Source organism: Orcinus orca, chromosome 2 (genome assembly GCF_937001465.1).
Source record: "Orcinus orca chromosome 2, mOrcOrc1.1, whole genome shotgun sequence".
NCBI classification, from domain to species: Eukaryota; Metazoa; Chordata; class Mammalia; order Artiodactyla; family Delphinidae; genus Orcinus; species Orcinus orca.
In genome coordinates, this window is record NC_064560.1 from 164622145 (window position 1) to 164648451 (window position 26307).

At 40.6% G+C, this 26307-nt stretch overlaps 2 protein-coding genes across 9 annotated transcripts in view; one reads left to right on the forward strand and one right to left on the reverse strand.

Moving 5' to 3' along the window:
* Positions 1-1746, reverse strand: part of ZBTB25 (zinc finger and BTB domain containing 25) — a 49806-nt gene extending 48060 nt beyond the window's left edge. For all 7 annotated transcript variants that reach the window (XR_004482193.2, XR_007475732.1, XR_007475731.1 and 4 more), the window contains exons 1-2: positions 1421-1746; positions 160-347 (exon numbers count right to left, since the gene is read on the reverse strand). The gene's annotated coding sequence lies outside the window, so the exon portion shown is untranslated. The remainder of the gene's footprint in view (positions 1-159; positions 348-1420) is intronic.
* An 850-nt stretch (positions 1747-2596) lies between these two features.
* ZBTB1 (zinc finger and BTB domain containing 1) lies at positions 2597-26307 on the forward strand. 2 transcript variants are annotated; one of them, XM_004262122.3, is made up of 2 exons: positions 2597-2734; positions 16163-26307. In XM_004262122.3, exon 2 carries the CDS (start codon positions 16181-16183, stop codon positions 18320-18322), a length of 2142 nt encoding a protein of 713 aa, XP_004262170.2. In that variant the 5' UTR covers positions 2597-2734; positions 16163-16180; the 3' UTR covers positions 18323-26307. The 2 variants fall into 2 exon arrangements, with proteins under 2 accessions (XP_004262170.2, XP_049562338.1); XM_049706381.1 differs by lacking the exon at positions 2597-2734 and adding an exon at positions 2983-3279.

Below are 26307 nucleotides of genomic sequence, written 5' to 3' on the forward strand. Positions count from 1 at the left end.
GGGGGGGGGGGACGATGACGACAAGCTTTGAGCCCAAAGTACATTAATAGGCAGCTTATTCCACCTAGAAATAGTCAACCGCATTCCTTAGGATACCAGAGCCATCACACTAGCCAAGTCCGATTTCTCAATAACCGGAATCAAGTCAAGCATAATCACCTCTGGCAGATAGTCTCTACGGTGCGTGGGTTAAACTGGCACCGCACTCCGGCTGTGGCGAGGAGCGTAACGACCAAGGCATCTAGAGCCTTGGAGTCCAGTTAGTGAAGAGGTATGGGACTTCGATCAAGCTACACCATCTTGGGACTTCGATCAAGCTACACCGTCTTTCGGCCTAGTGTCCTCATCTGTAAAATGAGAGGGATGAACTGCATTTTCTATAAGGCCCCTTTCAGCTTTAAAATTTGTGATTACAGGGCTTCCCTGGTGGCGCAGTGGTTGAGAGTCCGCCTGCCGATGCAGGGGACACGGGTTCATGCCCCGGACCGGCAGGATCCCACATGCCGCGGAGCGGCTTGTCCCGTGAGCCATGGCCGCTGTGCCTGCACGTCCAGAGCCTGTGCTCCGCACGAGAAGGGCCACAACCGTGAGAGGCCCGCGTACCACAAAAAAAAAAAAAAAAAAATTTGTGATTACAAAGTGTACTTTACACACTTCACAACATCCTTTGAGAATCAACAGCTCTGCCAAAAAGACTTTAGTCTCAAGAGAATACATGCCATTGGGGCGTTAATTTATGAAACATGTTAGCTGCTGTCAATTTCCAGGTACAGCTTAGAGCAGCTTGACAACAGCTTGCTTGCTTTCTCCAAATAATGAGTGCTAGAGAAGGCAGTGATAGATGGAGCAAGCTTTAAAAAGAAAAACTGACTTTGCTTAGAATGAGATTAATATAATCTGAAAAAAGAAAACTTAATTATGGGGATGGTGGGGACTTCCTGCCCTAGAGACGGGGTAATCACAAACGGGGGTGGGGAAGGGAGGACAGTGGCTGCAGCGTCCCGCAGGTGGCACCTGGAGACCCGCCCATTGGCGAGAGGGGTCGGGGGTGCGGCTACATGGGGAAATGCCTCAGGCCCGTCGGGGCTTCTCGCGCCGGTCGCACCCGGACTGGTAGCCGGAAGGACTCCGTGCCTTTCATGCGCCCCCGCGCCCTCTCCGGGCCTGCGTCAGGCCCCGGCAGCCGCCTGGTGCGGGCAGCGAAGGGCAGCTCTGGACCTCCTCAGCCCAGTTCTCACTCGCGGTTGCCATTTTCCTCCACTGCCCTGACTGACATCTCATACAGACCAAAAGCACCCCCCTCCCCAGCTACTTGCATCTGTCCCGCGACCGACGCAGCTGCAGGCCGCCGCCCCATGCGGCTCGCGACGGGAGGGACTGAGCCCGGGTCAGCCCACAGGGGCCGGGCCTCATCACTTACCCAGAGGCCGCCGCGGCGGTCGGCCGCCTGACTCCTCCGTGCGGGAGGGGCGGCTCACGCGCCGCGTACGTCACGCGGCGGCGGCGGCGCCGGCTCACGCACCCCGCTGCCCGCTCTCGCGCGGCTTCCCGCGCCAGCCGTCCAGGGATGGGCCCACGTGACCGCCCGCCTCGTAGCTGGCGCACCAGAGGGGCGGGGAGGGGGCCGGTGTGCGTGCGTGCGTGCGTGCATAGGTGCGTAGGTGCGCGCTCGCGCGCCCGCCCGCCCGCTCAAGTGGCCGGGCGGGGGGTCGGTCCGCGCTCCGGGTGGATTCGCCACGGTCGCTAGTCGCGACTCTGTAGGCGGAAGCGTGGAGACGAGCCTGAGCGTCAGGCTCCCCACACACAACCGCGTGACCCGGGGACTTTCCCCAGGGTGTGCAAAAGCACAAGCACCCTCTCAGGAGATGGGGGCGGGGAAGGATGCTCCCGCGTGTTCGCGGAAAGAGGGGTGAGGGCGCGGGGCCAGGGAAGCTGAGCCACGGGAGCCTGGGAGGGGAGGCCGGCTGGGCGGGGTGGGGCATGGCGGGGGAAGTGACTCAAGGCCAGAGGCGGACAGGCCCACGGAAGGCAAGGGTGGGGGAGGCGCGGGGAATGGGCCATCCTGAATCGACTGGCCGCGCACGGCTCAGGGCAAGGGTGCCGGCGCCCCCAGAACGCCAGGGACGTACTGTGAGGGAAGGCCTAGCTGCTGAGCCTTTTGGGGCCGGGGTCTGACATCTAGACGAAGTGGGAAAGCAGCATCCTGCCCTTGGGGAGTCGGGAGGAGCCCAGTCCCATCCAGCTGTGCAAACAGGAGGAGGAGGAGGAGGTCCCAAGCCTACCCTTGGGAAAGGGGCGAGAGGGGTGGTCAGGCCGCCGCCGCGCCGGCCCCCGCGGTGCGGGTTGCGCCAGCCTCCTCGGAGCCCGACGCAGAAACTTGTTGCAACAAACAGGCGACCGCGGGTGCCCCTAGCAGCCAGCGGCGGAGTGGGTGGGCGGTCGAGAGGGAGGGGAAGGCTGGCGGACGCCGCAGCGAACTGGTGGGCAGACCCGGAGTCGCCGCGTAAGCGGGGCCGGCTCAGTGCGGTGCGGCAGGCGCGGCTGTGCGGCAGCGGAAGTCCTTTGTTGCAGCACAGTCCCTGGCAGAGCCAGAGCCTCTCCGCGCAGCCCAGCCCGAGCGCCGCGCGCCGCCGCCACTGCAGCTCTCGGCCCTTCTGCCTCCGCCCGCCTTTCCCGTGGCCGATTTGCCTTAAACTCCCTAAAATCTCCGCAGCCCCGGTTCCTGCTGCGGCCGGTGAGTATTCGCCAGTTGTGGGGCTATTTGCGCAACTTTGGCCCGGGCCGGAAGGCGGCGGGCAGCGGGCTTGGCGGAGTGCGGGGCCGGAGCGGCGCCGACCAGTGCGGGGAGCCGGAGCGCGGCGGGCGCGCGGCGAGGACCCGGCCACGGGTGGCTGCTGGGCCGCCTGCTTGATCCCGCCGCCCGCCGGCGCGCCTGGTCGGGGACGTGTGGCCTCCCTGGGTCGGAGGCGAAGCCCCCACGGAGACTAGTTCCCAAATTAGTTACCTTCTTTTTCCTTTCTTTCTCTGCCTTTATTTTTTTGAGGGGGGAGGGGAGGTGTAGACGGGAGGCGGGAGGACCCGGTTGATTGACGTGCCCAGAGCCCGCTTCTCTCAACTTACAGCCGCAGCTCCTTGGCGGGTGGGAGGGGAAGTGTCCCGGAGCCCGAGGCCGCAGACTTGGGCGCGCTCCGAGGGAGGAGGCGTAAGAGCCGTGCAAATTCTTGCCACGGTTTTTCCCACTCCCTCCCGGCACACAAGCTTTTTGTTCAGTAAAAAGTGGTAGGTCTCGGGTTTGGGGATTTTCGGTGGAAAGATCTGTTTCTTGGGAAGAGAGTGCTTTCGCTTCCAGTGGTGGGCGCTTGCTAGAAGTTCTGTTAGTGTTCGGTAAATGTGTTGGATGTAGATCAGGAGTTGTTACCAATAAAATATGTAGGTTTGGGTCTGAGCTCAGCCACCCTCCCAGTCTCCCTTCCTACCTAAGCAGCGCGTCTGCGTGATCTGAAAGGTTGACATGACATTTTCCAAATTGGGAGCGTCAGGGAGATGTTGATGAAAGTCCTTGATGTTTTCTGGGGACAGTATGGAATTTGTCTGTGTGTAATAATATTCCTAAATCAAGCTTCAACGTGGTAGGTACACGCAGTTTATTTATTGGCCTAAGTATATTTCCATGCAGTATGTATCACGGCAGGAAAACTATGCCAGGAACAATTTTCCCTTTGACACTCGATCCCAAGAAGTGGTCCCAGGCTTTCTGAGACTTAGAATCAGTCTCTTGAGCTGAAGTTCAAGGCACTCTGGAGCAGATTTGGTGAAGGATGCAGTTCTCATCATAACTCCAAAGCAATCACCACCCGCTCCTTTGAAATTATGAAATTTTGTCATTGCAAATGGATATGATGAGGACACTTGGAATACAAAACGATGAAGCTTGAATGATGGCTGGCCATCAGAACCTCAAAACTCCTTTTGAATCACTTGCTGGATATCTAATAAAGTCTCAATAATAACTGAACGTATTTGGAAGCTAGATGGGGCTTCCTCATCTTAAACAGAGAAAATTGAAGCATAGTGGAGGTGCAGTGCTTTCCCAAAGATTGATAAAATAATGACAGTCTGCAAGTAGAGCTTTCAATCAGCATCTTACATTCATTTTAAAAGCAGATTTCTCCATTACGACCAAATTTTCATGGTATAGAGAAATAACTCACGTTGAGCAATCTTACCTGAAGCCTTTCTATTCTTCCTACCCCAACACGGCCTAAATTGGAGGCAGTGGGGAGCCCTGGTTGCATCATTGTCGGAGAAAAGAGAAACCGTATTTAACCAGGACCTTAGCAGGGCAGAGCACAGTCTCAGCCACTTGCTGTTGACCTTGTGTTTGATTTCGCTTTAACACAGCTAAATTTTTGTACTGTTTCCGCATTCTCCTCTTTTGCCAGGCTCCGGGAAAGGTATAGTCCATGGAGCTTTTTAAGGGTATTTCTGTGTTCCTTGCAGGACAGCCATTCTAATGTGCAAGAGAAAAGAAGTGCCTGCTTTCAGGCCTCTCTTCCATCCAGGAAAAGTGCTAAGCCTTTGCTATTAAGCTTCTGGCCCTAAAGGGGAGGAAACCATTTGGGATAAAAATGCAGAAAATTTTCCATAGATTTTTACTTTTAAGCCACAATCTGTTGTCTTCCAAAAAAGAATTGAGATATATTTGAAAAAAATTGAGATATATTTGCTTGAGAGGTCATTTTGGTGTCTATAGGATTTTTTTTCTCCTGATTTTTTCTTCTTGTGCTGGTATCTCTTACCATAAAATATTGACATTATTCTTATACTCTTATGGGAACCAAATTAAAAGGGATGAGTGTCTCTTTTTTTCTCAGAATGGAAATGCTTTTATATAAAATTCAAGCTCTTTGTAAAAATTCAACCTATACCGAAGTAGATAAAAAACAAAAATGAAAGTCATTTCTGACTCCCACTCCCCAGAGGTAATCTCTGTTAACAGTCAATTTCTTGTTTAAAATGAGAGAAAGCAACATTTGGTCATACTGTGCTGCTGTGTGTGCCTCACCCTGGCTAGGGATGGCCGTGATGATTCATGGGCTCATGTTCTCTATTCACTGCTCAGGTTGGTGAGAATTGTCCAGGTAGAGGAAAGGGAATGTTTTGCATTGGACTTATTTAAAATTCTATGATTAAGTAGCAGACGTGAGAGCTTAAATACAACAGGGCTGCTATTGTAGGTTTGTCCTTACGAAGTACTTACTGTAGCTTGGTGGGCTAGTTCTCACACTTATAATGTTAATGTTGGTGTCAAGCATTTGATGGGTTGATTTATACTTGCCAAACTCATTAAAACAAAACAAAACAAAACCCTCACATTTGTAAAGAGTTTCATAATCTATAGTTGGGAAGGAGTGGGTATACTTGCCATTAAGGCCACTGCCAAGATAATCCCTGTGCTGTTACGGGATGAGAGGTCCCTCTTGATCTATATCCAGAGGTAGCATACCAAACATCAAGGAAAGGAAATTAGAGGAAAGAAGGGGATTAATGACTGTGGTTTTCAGATGTGGCCTAGAAGGAGACGGTACATATTAAGATAGATTTCTAAGTATACTTATATTGTGCCATGTATAGTTATCTGTATAAGAAGTCTTAGAGTACAGAATCACTTATTCCTTAGCCTGGTATATTCAAGAAGAGTAAGCTGTGAAGTAATTGATGTTCTGAAAACAAATCCCCAAAATAGTACATAGAAGTTAAATCACAGCATTTGTTATTTGAGAGTGTTGGGAACAAATCATTTGCAAAATAAAATTGGCAAATTAAAGAAAGAATTAAATTGCCAACCAGATTTTCTGTTTGTTGTCTGTGTGAGATGCATGCAATCCTTTTTAGAGATAACTGAAGAGCTCCATCCTCACTTTAAATCTTTTGTATTAGGGGAGGGCTTCCTCTGATGGGCCGTGGGAGTCAGAAGATGGAAGCGGAGATGGGGAGCGCAGGGCATTCTGCCTGCAATATGGGGCTTTATGAGAATGGGGTGACTCTGGGAGGCTTAGAATGTCCAAGGGGACATGTTAGTTAATAGTCATTGCCAGAAAGAGTGTTTTCTGGTTTACAAAAACAGAAACTTAGGGCTCTGAATGAAAAGGGTCAGAGTTTGAGTCCCATCTTACAAGATGAGCGCTTGAGTACCAACCACTGAACCTGTTTCCTCATTCACAAAATGAGGATAATAAGGATACCTACCTCGGGGTTGTTATAAGGATCAGTTGTGTAATGTATGGGAAATCACTTTGTAGATTTTTGACTACTATATAAACTTTGCCATAATTGAAATAATGCAAAAAATTGATAAGCAATATAAAACTTGCTTTCTTCAACACTTATTCATTCAAAAACTGATCAAATATCAACTAAATGTCAGGCAACTGTTAGAGGCCCAGGGGATACAGCAATGACTAAGACAGTGCCATGATCTCAAGCAGCTTACAGCAAAGCAGGGGAACCATATCATTATAATCCCTGCTGTAAGTGTGATGATAGACATAGCATCCCAGTGTGGATGATACATTATTTTTCACCCTATAGTTGTAGGTATAGACTGTTTGGGAAGCACAGAAGAGGCATCTACCTTACCCTGGAATCAGAAAGAATGTCCTGAAGAGAGTGAGCTGGACGTTGAAAAGGCTCTAAGCAAAGGGAATAGCATGTATGAAAGCATGAAGGCTTTTGCTGTGTTAGTTGCTTTGGGATGAGGGGAAATCTTAAATGTTAAATAGATTTAAGACTTAAAAATGGAGTTAAACTTCTTGGCATGAACATACTTTTTATGATACTCTTTTTATTGGTTTCATTGACTTAATTACATAAGGGTGAAATTTTCAGGATTTTGGTTAGAGTTAAAAATGTAGCACTTGGAGCTACACAATTGGAAACAGTACAGTTAAAAAATATTATGTGTGGACTTGCTGAAAGAAGGAAACTGGGTAGTCCCTCCCATCATCTTAGAGCTGCCTCACCAGTTTTCTTTCTTTTTTTTTTTTTTTTTTTTGCGTTACGAGGGCCTCTCACTGTCGTGGCCTCTCCCATTGCGGAGCACAGGCTCCGGACGCACAGGCTCAGCGGCCATGGCTCACGGGCCCAGCCGCTCCGCGGCATGTGGGATCTTCCCGGACCGGGGCACGAACCCGTGCCCCCTGCGTCAGCAGGCGGACTCTCAACCACTGCGCCACCAGGGAAGCCCCAGTTTTCTTTTTTATATATATATCTTTATTGGAGTATAATTGCTTTATAATGTTGTGTTAGTTTCTGCTATACAACAAAGTGAATCAGCTCTATGTATACATATATCCCCATATCCCCGTGCCTCACCAGTTTTCATGCAGCAACATTTACTGAGTACACACACTGTGTTGCAGAGAATCGAACAAGCCAAAATATTGGCCTTCAAGTTGCTCATAGTCTAGTAGGGAGACCAACATACACATAATTGTGGTAGCTGATTCTTATTTAGCGCTTGCTCCGTGACACACTGTCTTACAGTAACTAAACCCTAGGAAGGATTACAATCCCCATTCTCAGATGAGAGAACTGAGGCACAGATTGGATGCAACCTGCTCAAGTTCACACACCTAATAAGTGACAGAGCCAGAATTTGAACCCAGACAGTCTGGTTAGTCTGTGCTTTAACATCTACTTTATGTTGCTGTTCTGATGATTTAAAAAATAGCATAATAAGTGCAAAATAAGGAGATAATACACAGAGTAATATCAAAACCTAAAACAGTGGGAGAGGGAGGTCTTGCAGAAGGCTTTCTGGAGGAGGTGATAAACTGATTCTTAAAAGATATGTGGCCGGTTCAGACAGAAGAACCAATCAGCATGAGTAAAAATGGAGGTAGGAAATACATGAAGTATATGGGCTCGGAGGATGGGGTGGTGGCCAGCAGTTTTATGCCGCTTGAACAGAAGTTTGAAGCAGGAAGTAGCCACATAGGAGACTAGATGGGGGGGCACGGAGGGCTTTTGTATCCCTTGGGAAGGAGTTTGCTCTTCAGTCTGAGGGTATGTGAAAGGACCCACAGAAGCAGAATAACAGGGTCTGATTTTTGTTCTTTATGAATCATCTGAGGGTGAAGGATGGATTTGAGGGACCAGTTAAGGAGCCTATTGTAATAATTCAGGAGTAATGATAGAGGCCTCAGAGGACAGGGAAGGTAAAGATGGAATCGAGGGGCAAATTTGAGAAATAGTGAGAAAACTGGCAAGACTTAATAGTTAATTATGAGGAAGAAGTCCCAGGTGACTCCCAAGAATCCCGGGTGATTGGTGCATGCTGGAGAAGGGGGAGGAGCAGTTTTAGGTGGGTCCCAGACAAAGTCACAGCGTGAGTATGCTGGAATAGATAGGAGTTCCACAAGATGAACCCTAAGAATACGAATGCCACGTGCAAAAAGGGACTTCCTGGTGAAGCTGCTTTTTGCTGAGAGAAGCCTGCTCTTCACCCCAGTGCCCTCTGGTGGTCAGAAGATGCCATGTTGTCTCTTTAGGATAAACAGATCAACATTTAGACTGCCTGAATTAAATGCTTTTCCTCTTCCACTCCTGGAGGAAGAGAGGAAAATTTCAGGAGCCCCTATGTTCCCTTTGCTTTCTGTGTGGATGAATTCATTTCCCAGACCTAGCAGCTTAACTACAGTAACACCTCAGTTATTCAGAGTTATTTGGTTGACAACCCCAGCTATCCAGTGGCCTGACCTGAAGCGAAAGAGTAAGGCAATTTGTTGCCTGTCAACAATTAAGATAGATTAAACAAAGTGCATGAATTAAAACCTTATCTTATTCATAGAACACTGCCCTAGGTCCTCACAGAAAATTAAATTATTTATGTAGATTCAGTTTCAATGAGTTTTTGTCTAATTTCATAACTCATAACCGATTGAAATGGTGGGCAGCAGGAGATCAGCACACCTTTTACAAGTGACAGCTGTTGGCCTGACAAGTAGGGAGACAGAAAAATACCATCCAACAAACTACAGTCTCCAAGAGCATAACAGCCTCAGGCCATTTTGTGCAGGTGCAAACAACCCTTGCAAATTTGAACAGCTCCTATTTTTCAGGAAGACATAATTGATGCAGAGAAGCAAGCAGACAGCTAGGTGTTGCTATATATGGGGGCAGCTGTTAGAATAGAAGGAAGAGCCCTAGACTAGGATTGAGGAGACCCAGGTCCCATCCTGTCAGCCACAAAAACAAGACATGACTTTGAGTATGTGACTTAACCTCTCAGGGCCTCCATTTGTTTTCTTATCTATGATGTAGCGGGTTGAACTTGATCATCACTTGGTAAAGTTCTGTGAACTTTGTTCACAATGATGACATTAATGTTTAAGAAAAATCCTATTACTCTTGGATTGAAAAGACAAACATTTGTCATCTCTAGTTTATACAAGAGTTCTGTTTAGAAGTATGATTATCTCTATTTAATACATGAGGAAAGCAGGCTTAGAGAGGTGAAGAAAATTCGTAGCTGAATAAGTAGGAGAGCTGGTATTCAAATCTATCGGTGTCTGCTCCCTGGGCTCTTTTTTAACACTTTCATTTAACAAGCATGCATTAAGTGCCAACTACATGGGCAGTGTGCTAGGCACGGGGAACACAAAGGCCATTTAGCCTCGTCCCCATCCTGGAGAGTTGAGTGTAGTAGGCATTGCTGTACAGTCCCTCTGTTAGTCCTAAAGATGCAAGTACTACTACAGCACCGTTAGGACGAATGAACACACAGCTCCATTTGGGTTTTTAAAGACTTTAGGGTGTGAGCACAGAATGGAGCCACCATTTATAGCTTTGTTTCTATGGGAATATGTGTTTCAAGTTCCAAATAACTAACTTAAAAATAAAGTTTTGGAACATAACCCAGTTACAATTTCAGAACTTCCTGTACTAAGGACTGAATTTGCAGTCTAATAATCAGCCAGGATGCTTGTTCTAAAAAGTGAATAAGATTTTCTAAACTTGATCATGTCTGTCCAATTTCAATGCCTGGAATTAAAACCTTTTATCTTTGGGAGCCTGTACAGCCAGTTCTTACTGGAAATCTCAAGGAGAAAACCTAAAGAATTAAGTTTAAATTTAGAGATTGGAACACTGTATACCCTAGAAAATGGAATTCTAGGAAAGAATTTTGCCAAGGTGACCTTATTTTTATAGGTGGCAAAGTCGTTAAGGCTATGATCTCAGGCTCAAGAGTCATATTGCTTGTGTTCTAATCTCACCCAGTCCTCTGTGGCCTTAGGAAGGTTATATAACATTGTGTTCTGTTTTCTTATCTGGAAATGGGTCTTAAAACAGTACGTACTTTGTAGAGTTTGTTATGAGGATTAAATGATAACATGATACACATATTTACATGCATATATACACGTTTTATATATAATACACTATATATATACATATATATGTGTATATATATGTATATATATCTTACTATTGATGCGCCAGGCTCTAGTCTAAGCAGATATCACACACACACACACACACACACACACACACACACCTGCTTAGACTAGGTCCTGGCACATTGGTACTAAGGCCAGTAAAACAAATTTACCTTCCCTCCCATTACATTTCCAAGCTTTTGTTTATGCTGCTGTGTACCCTTCCCAATTTTTTACGTACACACCAATACAGATACCTGAAATGCCTTCCCCACACCACTTTCTCTTTTTCTTTCTTCTACTCATTCATCAAGACTTCACTCAAATCCTTCCTAAAGCCCACTACTGTTCTAGTACAATTCATGCCTTTTCTAAATGCATACTGAACTTTATTCAATATAATTCAGTACTTAATTTTTCTCAAATCGTTTCTTGGTATAAAATGTAATCCCTCATATGTAATTAGCTCTACTATACCATCCTTCTCCACCTCAATGCTTTATGCCATGTTGGGAACATTGTAGGTGTTCAATACATTCTGATACTCTGATTTATAAACAGGGGAGAATCCTTTCACTACCTTTCAAGCTTCTTAAGAAGCTAGTCTATAGCCCACAGGTTAAATCCATATATATGTATACATTCAGTCATATAAGACATAGAAATAGGTACGAGGAAATGAATGTAGGTACTTAAATGTCCCTTGAGACCTGGAGGTAATTGTTAGTAGTTCAGAGATTGGGACGCTGAACTGTAGACTCACTGAGGCTATGCAAATAGTTCTCGGGAATGTCCTTGATAATGCAAGTCTGGGACGCAGAGGGTGGTTGTTTACCTTATGGAAGGAGTCACTCAAAAATTCCTTTAAGTTGCTTCTTCATTCACTTTATATGCTTATTTATAGACCCTTAAATTATCATTTCACTAAGGCTAAGGCAAAAGAAACGTCCAGCAAAACTTTTTTTCCATTTAAGAGACTTAGCAAAGAAGGAAAAGTATTTCTGAAACCTTACTGTGTCAGTGAGAAATTTACTGAAACAGCTTACAGAGTATAATTTAGGGAACATGTCTACTGAGTGAGACTAGATGTGCATATACAGGTATAACCACATTACAGATAGAGTTCAGAGGGCGTAGTTTCTTATGCAAGGGCCTTAACAAACGCTATGGTAAGGACTCATGCCCAGTCCTTGCTGACTGTTCTTTACATATGGGGGTACACTGCATGATACCAAGGAGCATGTAGTAACCACAGTTCAGTGGTTAGTACCCAGCTGGGTGGGCAGGAATCCTAGTACCTATAATACTTTACCACAGTTAACCCTTGATACATTGTTTAACAGCACAACATCTTTGTCCTTCTATGAAATAAGCATGTTGGACTAGGTTAGATCTCTAAGCTCTAAAAGCCTATGAATATCTAAATTACTGAATATTCTTAATGTGTTTGGTAGCTGTTTTTGAATTTGAGATGAGCTGGTTAAACTTTTTCAAACTAAAATTTTTTAAATTCAGTGTAAACTTTTTTGCATCACCTACCTCCTTACTCCTCTGGAGAACTGCATCCACACTGGGTATCCTAGCCTTAGGAGAACCCCTGGCTTTGGATCACGTTTGAAGTTTCTGCTCTCAACCCCAGCCCTTGAAGAACTTCTAGCTGTACAAACTTGTTCTACCAGTGATGTAGCTAGTAACACAAACAAAAGCAATCACACAATGCCATTATAAAAACAAGAATTGAAATATAAGCAATTATTAAAAACAGGTCACAAGCTTTACTATAACAAAGTTCACTAAGTATTTTGGGTAGCATTATTAAGGATATTTTAAAAATTGAAGAGAGCAAACCTCTTTTGGAATTTAAATGAAATTATTGTTTAATTAATAAAAGTGAGTGAAATATAAACATTTTAATGCAAAAATTATTCTCAAGACATAACAAGCTAAAAGTCTCACAGGAATTTAGATCCTTCACCCATGATTCCACCTCCCGCCTTTTTGTTTATTTGTTTTTGTTTTGCTGTTATTAAGCCTTCTTAAAGCTTTTCTGAATGAGGTGTAACAAGAACAGAGTTGTTGGTACAATGTGTGAATGATTGCTATTAAAAGTTACTCTCCCTAAAATCCACTTTACTCAGAACTTGGGCATTTGCATAATAACATTGGAGAAACTACAGTTTTAGGTCAGCCTAGGAGCTGTAGTGTTAGCATTAATTTTTGACAAAAAGGTACTTGTTCAGCTTCCAGCCATATGAGGTGAAGATAGAAATACAGAGGGATGTGGAGGCAGTGGGATTCATACTCGGGTGTGTCTGACCCGGAGCCCTGTTCTCTCCACCGCAGCACAGTGCCTTCATGTACAGAGTAGGCACTCTGCTGAGTACACGTTCAATGAAGTCACTCGTCTAGAACAAGTTAAAATTCCCCTCAGTGAGGTATCCTTGAGATTATAGAATACCTATGCTATTGCTGATTCTCAGTACTTTATACAGTGCCTGGTACACTAAAATACTCAACAAATGTTTGTTGAATTAATAAATGTGTGTTAAAATGCTGTTGATGCTCTTATATGCTTTAGTGTCTTGTTTATGTTAATACAGAATGTATGTTCACTAATTTAATTGAATTATGACTATAGCTACAGATGTGTCTATCATATCGGTCTTCTATGTAGCTGCATTAATTTTGGTTGCTGACCATAAAACTGCTTTTCCTTTAGATTAGAAGGGTCCTTGGAACTTTTAAGCTCTTCATGTCATTATTTCAACCACAGGGCATTTAAAACCTGAAAGTTTTAACAGATAAACTATTGGCTTTCATACTGCTGGACTCTTATATGGAAGGAAACCGTAAGATTATCTCGTCAAACTTACCTCCTACGCTTAAGGAAGCGTCACCACTGTCACAATTGCCACTGTTACTTCCATTAATTATCATGTGCCAAGCACTATACAGTTTACACATTGCTCCTGTGAACCTTAATGTCTGATATGTTTTTTGAGGTATTATTATTTAACATCTTTATTGGAGTATAATTGCTTTACAATGGTGTGTTAGTTTCTGCTGTATAACAAAGTGAATCAGCTATACATGTACACATATCCCCATATCTCTTCCCTCTTGTGTCTCCCTCTCACCCTCCCTATCCCACCCCTGTAGGTGGTCACAAAGCACCGAGCTGATCACCGTACAGCTGTGCTATGCGGCTGCTTCCCACTAGCTCTCTTACATTTGGTGGTGTATATATGTCCATGCCACTTTTTTGAGGTATTATTATCCCCACTTTGACAGTTCAGGAAACTTGGAGTCAATGAGGACAAACAAGTTACCTAAGGTGGCAAAGGTTGGAACTCAGGCCTGTCTGATCCAAAGCCTGTGCTCTTTTCACTGTACCATACTGTCCGCAACAATATTTCATCCCTGCTTCTACACGGGGCACTCATTATCCTCTAGATGAGTTCGTTTCATTTTTGAACAACTCTTATTACTAGGGAAAAAAAATTGAGATAATATCTATCCCTCTACCTCTTTTTTCATTAAAGGTCTCTCTGAATCCTGTAAAATGTCTATAGACCTAGAAATCTCATCCTGCATAAAATGGGCTTGGGGTCAGTATTTTTCTGTGTGTGTGTGTGTGTGTGTGTGTGTTTTAACCCTTTGAATAAGGTTTTGTTGTTTGGATTTGTTTTATGTAATTGTAATCGTTACATAATTTCATAGCCTGTGTTTATTGACTTTCCATCCTGAAAACTTTTCTTATTCTACAGCCTTCATTCATAAATATAATTTTCATAAAGGCCACATGATGGTGAATTTTAAGAAGTAGATTTACCTTGGTTTACTTACAACTACCTTATTGTGAGGCATTACAAGTTATAAATAACACACTGATAAAGATCTGCGCATACATTGCATTTTGTATATGGGTACATACTGAGCATGACTCTTCAATTCTAGTACCGATATCTGAGTTACACAAGGTTGAAATATTGTACCTTCTTGAAATACTTGATTTGGCTTACAGAAAAGGCCTAGAGGTTGCAAGTTTAGGAAGGCAGCAGGTCTCATTATAAGCCACCTTCATTTCACCAGGTGCCCATGCCTACTGTGTTACCCTGTCTTCAGGCAGGAAGAAGGAGGCAGAGTGGCCTTAGGTAGTCGGGGAAAGGGGTACGTCATCCACATGTGATCTGGGACAAACAGTTTATAAAAAACAAGTGGAAGTTAGTAAAGTTAGATAATCTTTTAATTTCTACTGTAGGGAATGAAGGGTTTGTGGACTGAAGAGTGAATGTTTTATTTCTCTGAACAGCTTGTTAAATGTTCTTCTTATGCTCAGTCAAATTGTGTAAGAACTTGTTTTTGAGTAGATGATAGATTCTGAAGTATTATGTGTACAGATTAAAAATTAAGGCTAAAATTTGATCTTATTTTCGCTTTGTAATGTAATAGGACTTACAGTGCTTTTAATATTCTCCTCTCCTCTCTTTATTCATTGTCAGCTCCATACATTAAAAATATTTATATGTTGATAAGTGAAGAAAACTGGTTGCAGAAAGGTGTATACAGTACAATACCATTTAGGTAAAAAACAAACAAAGACAACAACAAAAGCAAAACTATGTGCCTGGCACGTAGTAGGTACTCAATAGCTGTTGACTCTGTAGGTATAGCATAAACAGATTTGAAGATATACAATTGGAGAGGTTACCTCTGGAAAGAGGTGTGCAACCTAAGGTGTGTTTTTATTCTATGTACTTTTATGTTTCAGTTTTTTTCAATGAACGTGTGTTACTTTTGTATTCTTTTTTTAATGATTGAAAAGTGAAGAAAAATTTACTATCTAAGGATAGATATCTCCTTCCCAAATAGATCCACTGTTTCTTTATACTGTAAAGCAAGCAATATAAGACAGATACTCTGACTCTATAGAATTATTGCCTCTCCAGTAATCAAGAAAAGAGAGGAGCATTGATCAAACCTATTTGCTTGGTGCCATTTCCATGTAATCTAATAAGCTTTTGTAAATAGAATTTTTCTAAGGAAATTTTCAACCATGCAAAAATAGAACTATATCTGCCTCCTAGCGTCAATAGTTCTCAACACATGGCCTGTTTTGTATCATCTATAGCCCCCACACCCACCCCACTGGATTATTTGCAAGCATATTTTAGATATTTCATCAATAAATACAGCAGTCTGTGTATCTAAAAGATAAGGATGCTTTTAACACAACCAGAATACCCATATCACACTTAAGGATGAGCAATCATTCCTTTATATCTATCATCTAAGAAGTTTTTAATACTCTGAGATTGAATTACTAACTTTCAGTTTAAATTGCTATTTTATTTAACTTTCATTGTTTGTATCCTTCAAGTACTTTTAAACTAGTGTCTTTTTTCCTTTCAAATTTAGTATACATTTTTTCCCTAAAGGCGTAATGAAACCAAAACTGTATGATTTTTGTTTTTGATACCTTTGCTTGTATTTCTTAAAATAAAAACGAGATGCTTGAATAAATGGCTGGGTATCTTAACCTTCAAGTTATAAAAATGATTCAGGTATATGTTATTGCTCTTTACTACATTAGACTGGAAAGCTAGGCATACCTTGATTGTAATAGTAAATTCACACAAGTCACAGGTCATGATCAAAATTATTCTTTTTTTTAAGTGCTTTTCTGATATCCTGTCTGACTTTAATATTTTTGTTTTACATAGGTCTCTAATTAATAGAAGATGGCAAAGCCCAGCCACAGCAGCTACGTCCTTCAGCAGCTAAACAACCAAAGGGAATGGGGTTTCCTCTGTGACTGTTGTATCGCAATTGATGACATTTACTTTCAAGCACACAAAGCAGTTCTAGCTGCCTGTAGCTCCTATTTTAGAATGTTTTTCATGAATCATCAGCATAGTACTGCACAGCTGAATCTCAGCAACATGAAAATTAGTGCCGAGTGTTTTGATCTTATTTTGCAGTTTATGTATTTAGGAAAAATTATGACAGCTCCTTCCAGTTTTGAGCAGTTTAAAGTGGCAATGAACTACCTACAGCTGTACAATGTTCCTGACTGTTTAGAAGACATACAGGATGCAGATTGTTCTAGTTCAAAATGTTCATCTTCTGCTTCTAGCAACCAGAACAGCAAAATGATATTTGGGGTAAGAATGTATGAAGACACTGTGGCTAGAAATGGCAGTGAAGCCAATAGATGGTGTGCAGAGCCAAGTTCAACAGTAAATACACCACATAATAGAGAGCCTGATGAAGAGTCTTTGCAATTAGGTAATTTTCCTGAACCATTATTTGATGTATGTAAGAAGAGTTCTGTGTCCAAATTATCTACTCCAAAAGAACGTGTCTCACGACGCTTTGGACGGAGTTTTACCTGTGATAGTTGTGGATTTGGCTTTAGCTGTGAGAAGTTACTAGATGAGCATGTGCTAACCTGTACTAACAGACATTCATACCAAAATACAAGATCCTACCACAGAATAGTGGATATTAGAGATGGAAAAGACAGTAATATCAAAGCTGAATTTGTTGAAAAGGATTCTTCTAAAACATTTTCTGCACAGACGGACAAATACAGAGGAGACACAAGCCAGGCTGCTGATGACTCAACTTCAACCACTGGAAGCAGAAAAAGTAGCACAGTGGAGTCTGAACTAGCCAGTGAAGAAAAAAGCAGAGCTGCTGAGAGGAAAAGAATCATTATCAAGATGGAACCAGAGGATATCCCTACAGATGAACTGAAAGACTTTAACATTATTAAAGTGACTGATAAAGACTGTAATGAGTCCACTGACAATGATGAATTAGAAGATGAACCTGAAGAGCAATTTTATAGATACTATGTTGAAGAAGATGTCAGTATTAAAAAAAGTGGGAGGAAAGCTCTGAAACCTCGGATGTCAATAAACACTGATGAAAGAGGTGGCTTAGAAAATATGAGGCCCCCTAACAACAGCAGTCCAGTACAAGAGGATACTGAAAACGCATCCTGTGAGTTGTGTGGGCTCACAATAACTGAGGAGGACCTGTCATCTCATTACTTAGCCAAACACATCGAAAATATCTGTGCATGTGGCAAATGTGGACAAATACTTGTGAAGGGTAGACAGCTTCAGGAACATGCCCAGAGATGTGGAGAGCCCCAAGACCTGACAATGAACGGGTTAGGAAGTACTGAGGAGAAGATGGACATGGAAGAGAATCCTGACGAACAGTCTGAAATCAGGGATATGTTTGTTGAAATGTTGGATGATTTTAGGGACAATCATTTCCAGATAAACAATATCCAAAAAAAGCAGTTATTTAAACATTCTGCCTGTCCTTTTCGATGTCCTAATTGTGGCCAGCGTTTTGAAACTGAAAATCTAGTGGTTGAACATATGTCTAGCTGCCTAGACCAAGACATGTTCAAGAGTGCCATCATGGAAGAGAATGAAAGGGATCACAGACGAAAGCATTTTTGTAATCTGTGTGGGAAAGGATTTTATCAGCGGTGTCACTTAAGAGAACACTATACTGTTCACACCAAGGAAAAGCAGTTTGTTTGTCAGACATGTGGAAAGCAGTTTTTAAGGGAACGTCAGTTGCGACTCCACAATGATATGCACAAAGGCATGGCCAGGTATGTCTGTTCCATTTGTGATCAAGGCAACTTCAGAAAACATGACCATGTACGGCATATGATTTCTCATTTATCTGCTGGTGAGACTATATGCCAGGTCTGCTTTCAGATATTCCCAAATAATGAACAGTTGGAACAGCACATGGATGTTCACCTGTATACATGTGGAATATGTGGAGCAAAGTTTAATTTGAGGAAAGATATGAGATCACATTATAATGCCAAGCATTTGAAAAGAACATAAGTGATTTTCTACTGTATAATGTTTAGCTGATAGGAGACAAAACACCAAAGCAAAGGATATGAGCTATTTAGAAAATGAATTTATAAGATGAATTGTTGGAAAAAATTTTAAGGCCCTTTACCTTTAATATTTTTTGTTTAGGATCTTAAGTATCTACATTTTAGGTGTTATTAAATGTTTATCATTTTTGTTATTTTTAATAGAATTCTTTGTTTTTAGTTTGTTTTAGCTATGATTAAAATTACTTTTAAATGTAGACTACAAGTGGTTGTTACCCCTTCAGTGACTATTAAAGTTTAGTTTTTTATCAATAAGGTGATGACTTCACTATTTTTGTGTTTTTTTTTTTTCTAAAGTCACCCTGTGAAATTTTAAACCCAACATCATTGGCCGTTCCTGTTTAAATTTTTTTTAAAAATTGTTTGTTTTAAATAATTAGTTATTTGAAACTATCCCATTCACTGTAGCTTTTTTTTTTTTTTTTGGAAGTTGAACAGTGATTTAGCCACTGTTTATTCCCTGTCTTATCAATGAAATTCGTATTCTTAAATTGACAACTTAATAGGCAGGTTAGGTGCACTGAATCTAACCTTGAAGGTTGACATGGGCTCAAACTTGGCCTAAAAAGATTGATGAACCTAAGGAAATTCCTATAAATGAATATTTCCTATAATTGATAAAATATTATCATTTAATAATCACATTTAAAACTTATATTAAGTGTAAAACCCAATGACTTTACCCCACTTGAGAAATTAGTGGGGACAAGTCATTTTGTTTTGTGATATTAAATTTAACTATGATAGTTAATTAAAAAGGCATATCTTGTATTCATTTAAAATAATTTAAAATATTCTGATGTCTAAAGTGTGTTAGTCTATGAATTATTTTTGTTTATAAATAGACTTTAATAGCTTTCTAGGAATATGACATCTAAAGGAAAATGATTTTTCACCTTTAAAATGACATACTTTTGGAACTTTGAGATTTGAGAAAGCTGCCATGTATATTGACAAATCTAATAAAATAAAGAAATCAATTACAAATCTGGTTGTTCTATCAAAGTAGAGTGTGCAAACATCACGTCTTGTGTTTTATACTAAGATTTGGAGAGAATGTGTTATGGCAAATTGCAGTTTATCAACATGCTTTATTTTTTTTTCTGTAAAGGACTAAAATTTGAGAACCGTAAAATAATCACAGAACATATAAGTGGAAATAGTTTATCATTTTTAAGATAAAGTAGTATTACTGTTAGTTGTTGCTGACACAGGGTCTACACGAATTACATGTGAATTAAAATACTGGCAAAACTGGCCCACCAATCAACATATCTGTTGAATAGAATGCCTTTTAATGTGAATTACTTGCATTATAATGCCCTTCTCATAATGAAAGGGATTTTAAATAACTCCTATATTTGCATTATAATGCCCTTCTCATAATGAAAGGGATTTTAAATAACTCCTGTATTTAAAAGTATAATTTTGTGATTATGAACAGTAATTTAACGGTATTGTTCTTTTTGTTTACATCACATTTTTAAGATATGCAAGTCGTATTTTTGTATACAATTTGCATAAAAGAACAAGTTGCCAAGAGAATTGAGAGACATATTGACTAGCATAGGTTTAGTTGAAAGAGTGTGAGCTCAGAGATTTGTGGGGAAACGTTGAGGTGTTAAGAATTGAAACAGTACAGGAGCCATGCAGTATTAGAACAAGTAGAGATGGGGGAAATACACAAAAAGATAAATGAGAAATCAGGAATTTTTTAAAAGCCATATTGTAGAAAAAGCGAGAAAATTGATTCATCTTAGTCTTGGATACAATAGTTTATCAAGTAATTAGATCTGAAATACAACTTTAAATGAAATATGGTATATATATTACTGATAGGAACCTAATAAGAGTTCTGTAACTAACCCAGAGACCATCAGAGAGTAAAGAGAGAATATCGACTCAAAACAAATTTCCAAACTATATAGCATCTTAGCGGACATCATTTTCTTTGGGACCACTTTTTTCCATGACCCTCTTCAAAACCTCTATTGCAATGGCTTCCCCACCATTAAAGAACAGGGGTCTTTCTAAATACTACCACTCTGTAAAAAGGATTGTTTAATCCATTAGGAAAGGGGGTTTAGTTTTAGACACATACTAACAGCCAAGAATTAGCAAGCAAATATATAAACATTAAACATAATCTCTAATTTTACATAACTGAGGTGTTTATAGTTTCAGAAAGCCATACCTCACGATGTGTTTTCTCCCAGTTTCATGTTACAGGACACACACACCTTTTGTTTTGTTTTGCAACTAGCTACAGCAGCACAAGCTTCTTTGAGTATAATGTACAATTTTCCTTATTAAGGCAAAGAGTTCATTTAAAGACTACTTGCCTTTTAAAACTAGGGGGAATTAAAACTATCCAACACCTCTCTCCAGCCCTGTTTCCTCTCACTTCTTTCCTCTCTCTCCCGCGGTGGAGCTACAGAGCTGTACCTACTTACTATTGCTTCTTGCCCTCCAGTGCTGTGAAGGCAATGAATCAAGGTTGTGGAAGTTGCCTCCTCCTCTGCCTTTATAATTTATGTGATTAGCCTCCAAATCTGAAAATGAAGGGGAAATCTAGATAGATGTATGTGGAATCTTGTTTCTCTTTTTGTCTCACATACAGTCTTGCTTAAAGGGCCTTTTCTACTCCAACAGAAATCCTGGAGGAATGGAGTCAGTGCTTAACAAGCTCGGCACCAATTACAGTGCAGCTCAGATGTTTATAACTTTTTAGTAAACAGGACTAAGAATCTGAGAGACTAATAAAGCACAACTAAAGCAGTAGTGGATTACAACTCAGAAATTTGTCTTAATCTCTCCCATATTTTTAAAGTAAAAATATTCAGAGAAATGACTCACGTGAGTAAAATGGTACATGGCTAATTTTTAATGCATGAAGTTTGAGTATGAACAAAAATTAGAAAAAAGAACATAAGGATTCCAGGGGCTAGATATAAAAATTAAAGAATTAAAATAAGGACAGGGCTTCCCTGGTGGCGCAGTGGTTGAGAGTCCGCCTGCCGATGCAGGGGACACGGGTTCGTGCCCCGGTCTGGGAAGATCCCACATGCCATGGAGCGGCTAGGCGTGTGAGCCGTGGCTGCTGAGCCTGCGCGTCCGGAGCCTGTGCTCCGCAACGGAAGAGGCCACAGCTGTGAGAGGCCCGCGTACCGCAAAAAAATAAAATAAGGACAGAGCTTTCTAGAGTAGTCAGCACCAATTAAAAGGAAAAATAATAGACTAAGTAAAAATCGTACTTAAGTACTGTAGTTGAGAACAAAAATATCAACAAGGTATAAAAATTGAATAAAAAAATAAACATTTGAAGTTTTCTAGGTGAGGTGAGTAGAATGGAAGTTATTTGATAGGTTCAAACAATTTGACTAAACTAATTCAATTAGAGCTACAGAATGCCTAATGAAACAAATTTTATGAACATGCCAAGGATATGCATAAATATGTGAGATAATATACCAAAGTTTATATTCTAAAACAAGTGGGAAGAGAGGCTCATGGTGGTTGGCAACTTTCTCATTGATTAAACAATACCTGTTCCTCTATATCACTAGTTAAGGAACTTCTGTATTTAATAGATCTCTGGAAAATTCCCCAAAGAACTAGTCTAACAGTTAAGTTAAACATAAAACTTGTCATTGTTGTTAACAAAACACTAAATTAGTACCAACCAGAAGAGAAAACCTGAGTGTGTATGTGCACGCATAGTTGAGAATAAAGCAATTTGGTATATTAATTCTAAATGGGTTTTATGAGTTACACATTTCTTTTTTTTGCCATTAATCTACTTTGATCAGTTCCTCACCACCACCACCTCCTCTGTAACATATGCTTCTCAGTGATACAAGCCTGTGCTCTAAAGGCACCCTAGCATTGATAATGCCTAAGGTCCCAGGGTACCAAAAGGCACTGTGGGAACATATCCTTGTGGACTGTCTCCCATCTCCTGATACCTGAGGTGCAGTAAATGGGGTGACAGGGTGAATGCCAGGGAACTGAAGCAAGTAGAGTTAGAGTTGGTGTTAAGAACTTGAAGCTGTGGCCCGGATTTGGAAACCTATGAACCACCCATCCCAGGGCTCTCAGTAATCCCATCATCCATTTCATTAGCACTCTTTGTACTCTGCTAAACGCTTTACAGATTAATTTTAATTAATCCTCACAGCCTTATGAGGTAAGTATTCTAATTTTCCAGATGGGAGACTGAGGTTCAGAGACACTGAGTATTTTTCCTAAGATCACACAGAAACTAAATACTAGAGCTGGAATTTGAAACTAGGCCTATTTGATTCTACATTCCTACTTAACCACTAAGCTACATATTCCACCTAACAAAAAGTACAAAGAAAGGCCTTTTCAGCTCAGTAACACATGTGACAAAGCTTCTATGAGACTCTGTGCTCCTTGTTCATCATCTGTCATCTACTGCGCTTAGTAAGATAGCTGGTAATAGTGGGTACCTAATGAACATGTTGAATAATGTGAAACTACACCAGTCAGAAACAAAACATTTGTATTTGAGCGGATCATTCAGAATGATCTTTAGAAATAATTACTAAATACTCTTATGTTTTAATTTTCCTTTATTTAAACTTAAAACATTAAGTGGTGTATCAGCCATTTTTCTGGGCCCATGATAGGTGCTCAACTAAAAACTAATTTGAGTTCAACTTCTATATTTCTACCTCTGTGACTTTTTGCCCCTCTGTTTTCCCTATTCCCGATCTTTATGTTTTAATCTCTCCCACCAGTCACCATTTCCTTTTATCAGTTATGAGACTGATAAGTAGACTAACTCAAATCATTTGAAAATCTTCCCGCAAAAAATCAGGACCCCAGAGTAATCAGTTTTCCTCTTTTTGCCTTAACAGATGATGTGGATAAGAAATTTTTCATTTGTTTGGCTAAAAAACAAAACAAAATACTTAATTACCATATTGTAATTGATTAAAGTTTATAGAGCAATCTAAGTTTGTCTAAAAATAAAAGTTGGTTATTCTAGCCATTTATAATTCAATTTACCAAAAATACCTATGTATTTCTAGTGTAAACTTAACAATGTTACTTGTAAAAGAAATGAAATTTCAGGAAACAACAGTTGAATATCCACCCTAACCTAGCAGCAAACCTTTAAGCAATGAATAGCCTAATGGTTTAAGTGAAACAACGCCCCTCCCAATCTAATCTGATTTTAATTTCATGCATCTATTGCCTGATTTCTAAAACATATACAATAGGTTTTACTATTACTATGTTAAGTCTACTACTTTAATGATCTCTCTACCAACTGCCAAATGTTATTTTTTTTGAAGTGAAAATAGAAGAATAAATGGTGAAGATTCCATAGATAATATTTATATAATCACTTAGGTGGCCCACTTTCATTGCCTTCTATCAAACTCAAGGACCTATTCCTTGGTAACATATGGGCAGAGTCTCATAATAAGACCAGGTGAAATTTAGCCACTTATAAATTTATATGCGGGTAAGAGGCAAAAGTGCAAGGGTTTAGAATGTTTGTGTCTATAAATATTGGTAAATATAAATATTAACTAAATGACAATAGCGGCTTATAAATTCATGCTAATTTTGAACCAATTTAATACCACTTACATGCATGTGCTTAGTTGACTTTAGCATTAAGAAGTTAAATCCATATAAGTTGCTCTCTTACTATTTTTAGGAGAACCAAATCATTGAGGTCCATTATTAGTGGCAGAATTGTTCATCCTTTCTATCAGAATCCAACACAGATCACTAGTGGGCAGGAAGCCATTTATAATTTTACTCATCATCTTACTCATTTGCTGATAAAAAGGATGGTATGAAGATTACAATTCAGTATTTGGCTCTGAATTAAATGTATCAGTGTACTAATCACCACTGTAATAAGTAAAGATTACAGGAAACTCTAGGGCCAAAGGATGACACAAATGTAAAAGACATGATTTCATGAGTCAGGAATATTAATAATTTTATCTGAGAAAATTTGCATAACTCTGTACTTACCTATTTGAGAAAGGAATAGTTAGGTAGACAGCTTATGAAATCCCAGTTAAGCTTTATTTTAAAAGTTACTATGTTGTTTTTATTCTACTTCAACCAGTTGCTTATACCAATCAGAATCAGCAGAACTCATTTTTAGATGACAGAAATATAAACATCCAGATTATGAAAGTCATCGTTTCTTTCAAATGCTTATGTGTTCCCTGATGTGGAGAAAAATATTTAAGAGACAATTTCCTTTTTACAAAATTAGGGCAAATCATTGCTGTGAAAAATATAATTCTACCCAGAATCACTGGGGCAGCTTAGGAATTTGAAGGAAAGTTCTTCCTCGTGTATGTGTGTGTGTGTGTGTGTGTGTGTGTGTGTGTGTGTGTGTGTACTTTATTTTCATTTGCAGAGCGTAAAACACTTTACATTGAAAAAGAACAATGTTAGCTTGATGGCTGAAGGCACTCAGTAAAAAGAATACGAACTTGTTAGATCTATGTTTCATTCAGAGATTTGCTATTAACAAGTTCATTGTAAAATTATTTTAGTTGAAAGAAAACACTTTTTTTTTTTTAAGTAAACAATTTTTAACTGCTTCCTTCCTCCCTACTTTCCTCCACCTGTCTGCCCTCCTATCTTTCTGTTACATCTTTATGAGCCCTACCTGTTCTAGCTCACGTAAGAAAAAAAAAAAAAGGTGCCCCAATAGCTGAAAAATTATATTGGTAAAAAGAACACCTTATATTTAAAGGGTACAGTGAATTACATTGGGGAATAAATTAAATAAATCTAAGTTCTAGGATCTGTGCTTTTGCTCCCATTCTTTATTCTAGTAACAGTGTGCTGGCCTGGTGCCAAAAGTCATGAAATTCTGACCTAAGAATTATGTTGTATCTTGTAGAGCAGTCAACTTGTAATATTATTTTTCTTGAGTTTTGTCTTTTTCTGTGTGGCAGTGGTCAAATAGGGCCTTCTAAACCTCTGGAGAAGTGAGATCTGAATTTGGAGAGGACATGGGCAAGAATCAATCTTCAACAGATAATCTTTAAGTCCAGACCCAGGAATATCAGATCTGAAGTGACAGCATCTTTTCTGTCTTCTGACAAACCTCATCAACCCCAAAAGTTCCAGTTGCAAGGATCCAAGAAAACTCAGTAAAGATTACTTTGGGATCACTTTGTTGTGACAAAATCGATTCATGGTGACTCTCCTGTTATTTGTGAAAAATCAGCTAAAGAAAAGTAACTAGAATATTCATACAACATCAGTGGTTAAAGCTACACTAAAATAAAACTCTATATACTAATTTTCTTCAAGAATCCCTCCTAAAAGAAAAGGGCTTGCTAGGCTACTATAAATACATTATAAAGTGAGGTAATCACATATCTGTGTAAACGCATATAACTCTAAACTTAAATGGAATTACAGTTTACATATCATGAAATGTAGTTTCAAAATTTTCACCCCAAAATCTGTAGCTTAGAGTATAAATAAAAAGATGTGGGGACTTCCCTGGCGGTCCAGTGGTTGGACATTACTCTCCAATGCAGGGGGGTGCAGGTTCGATCCCTGGTTGGGGAGCTAGTATCCCACATGCCTCGCGGCCAAAAACCCAAGACATAAAAACGGAAGCAATATTGTTACAAAATTCAATAAAGACTTCCAAAAAAAATGGCCCACATCAAAAATAATCTTAAAAAAAAAAAGATGGGCTTCCCTGGTGGCACAGTGGTTGAGAGTCCGCCTGCTGACGCAGGGGACACGGGTTCGTGCCCCGGTCCGGGAAGATCACACATGCCGCGGAGCGGCTGCGCCCGTGAGCCATGGCCGCTGAGCCTGCGCATCCAGAGCCTGTTGCTCTTCAACGGGAGAGGCCACAACAGTGAGAGGCCCGCGTACGGCAAAAAAAAAACAAAA

Excerpts from the sequence above, each read along its gene's own strand:
- ZBTB1 (XM_004262122.3), top strand. The coding sequence starts at position 16,181 with ATGGCAAAGCCCAGCCACAGCAGCTACGTCCTTCAGCAGCTAAACAAC.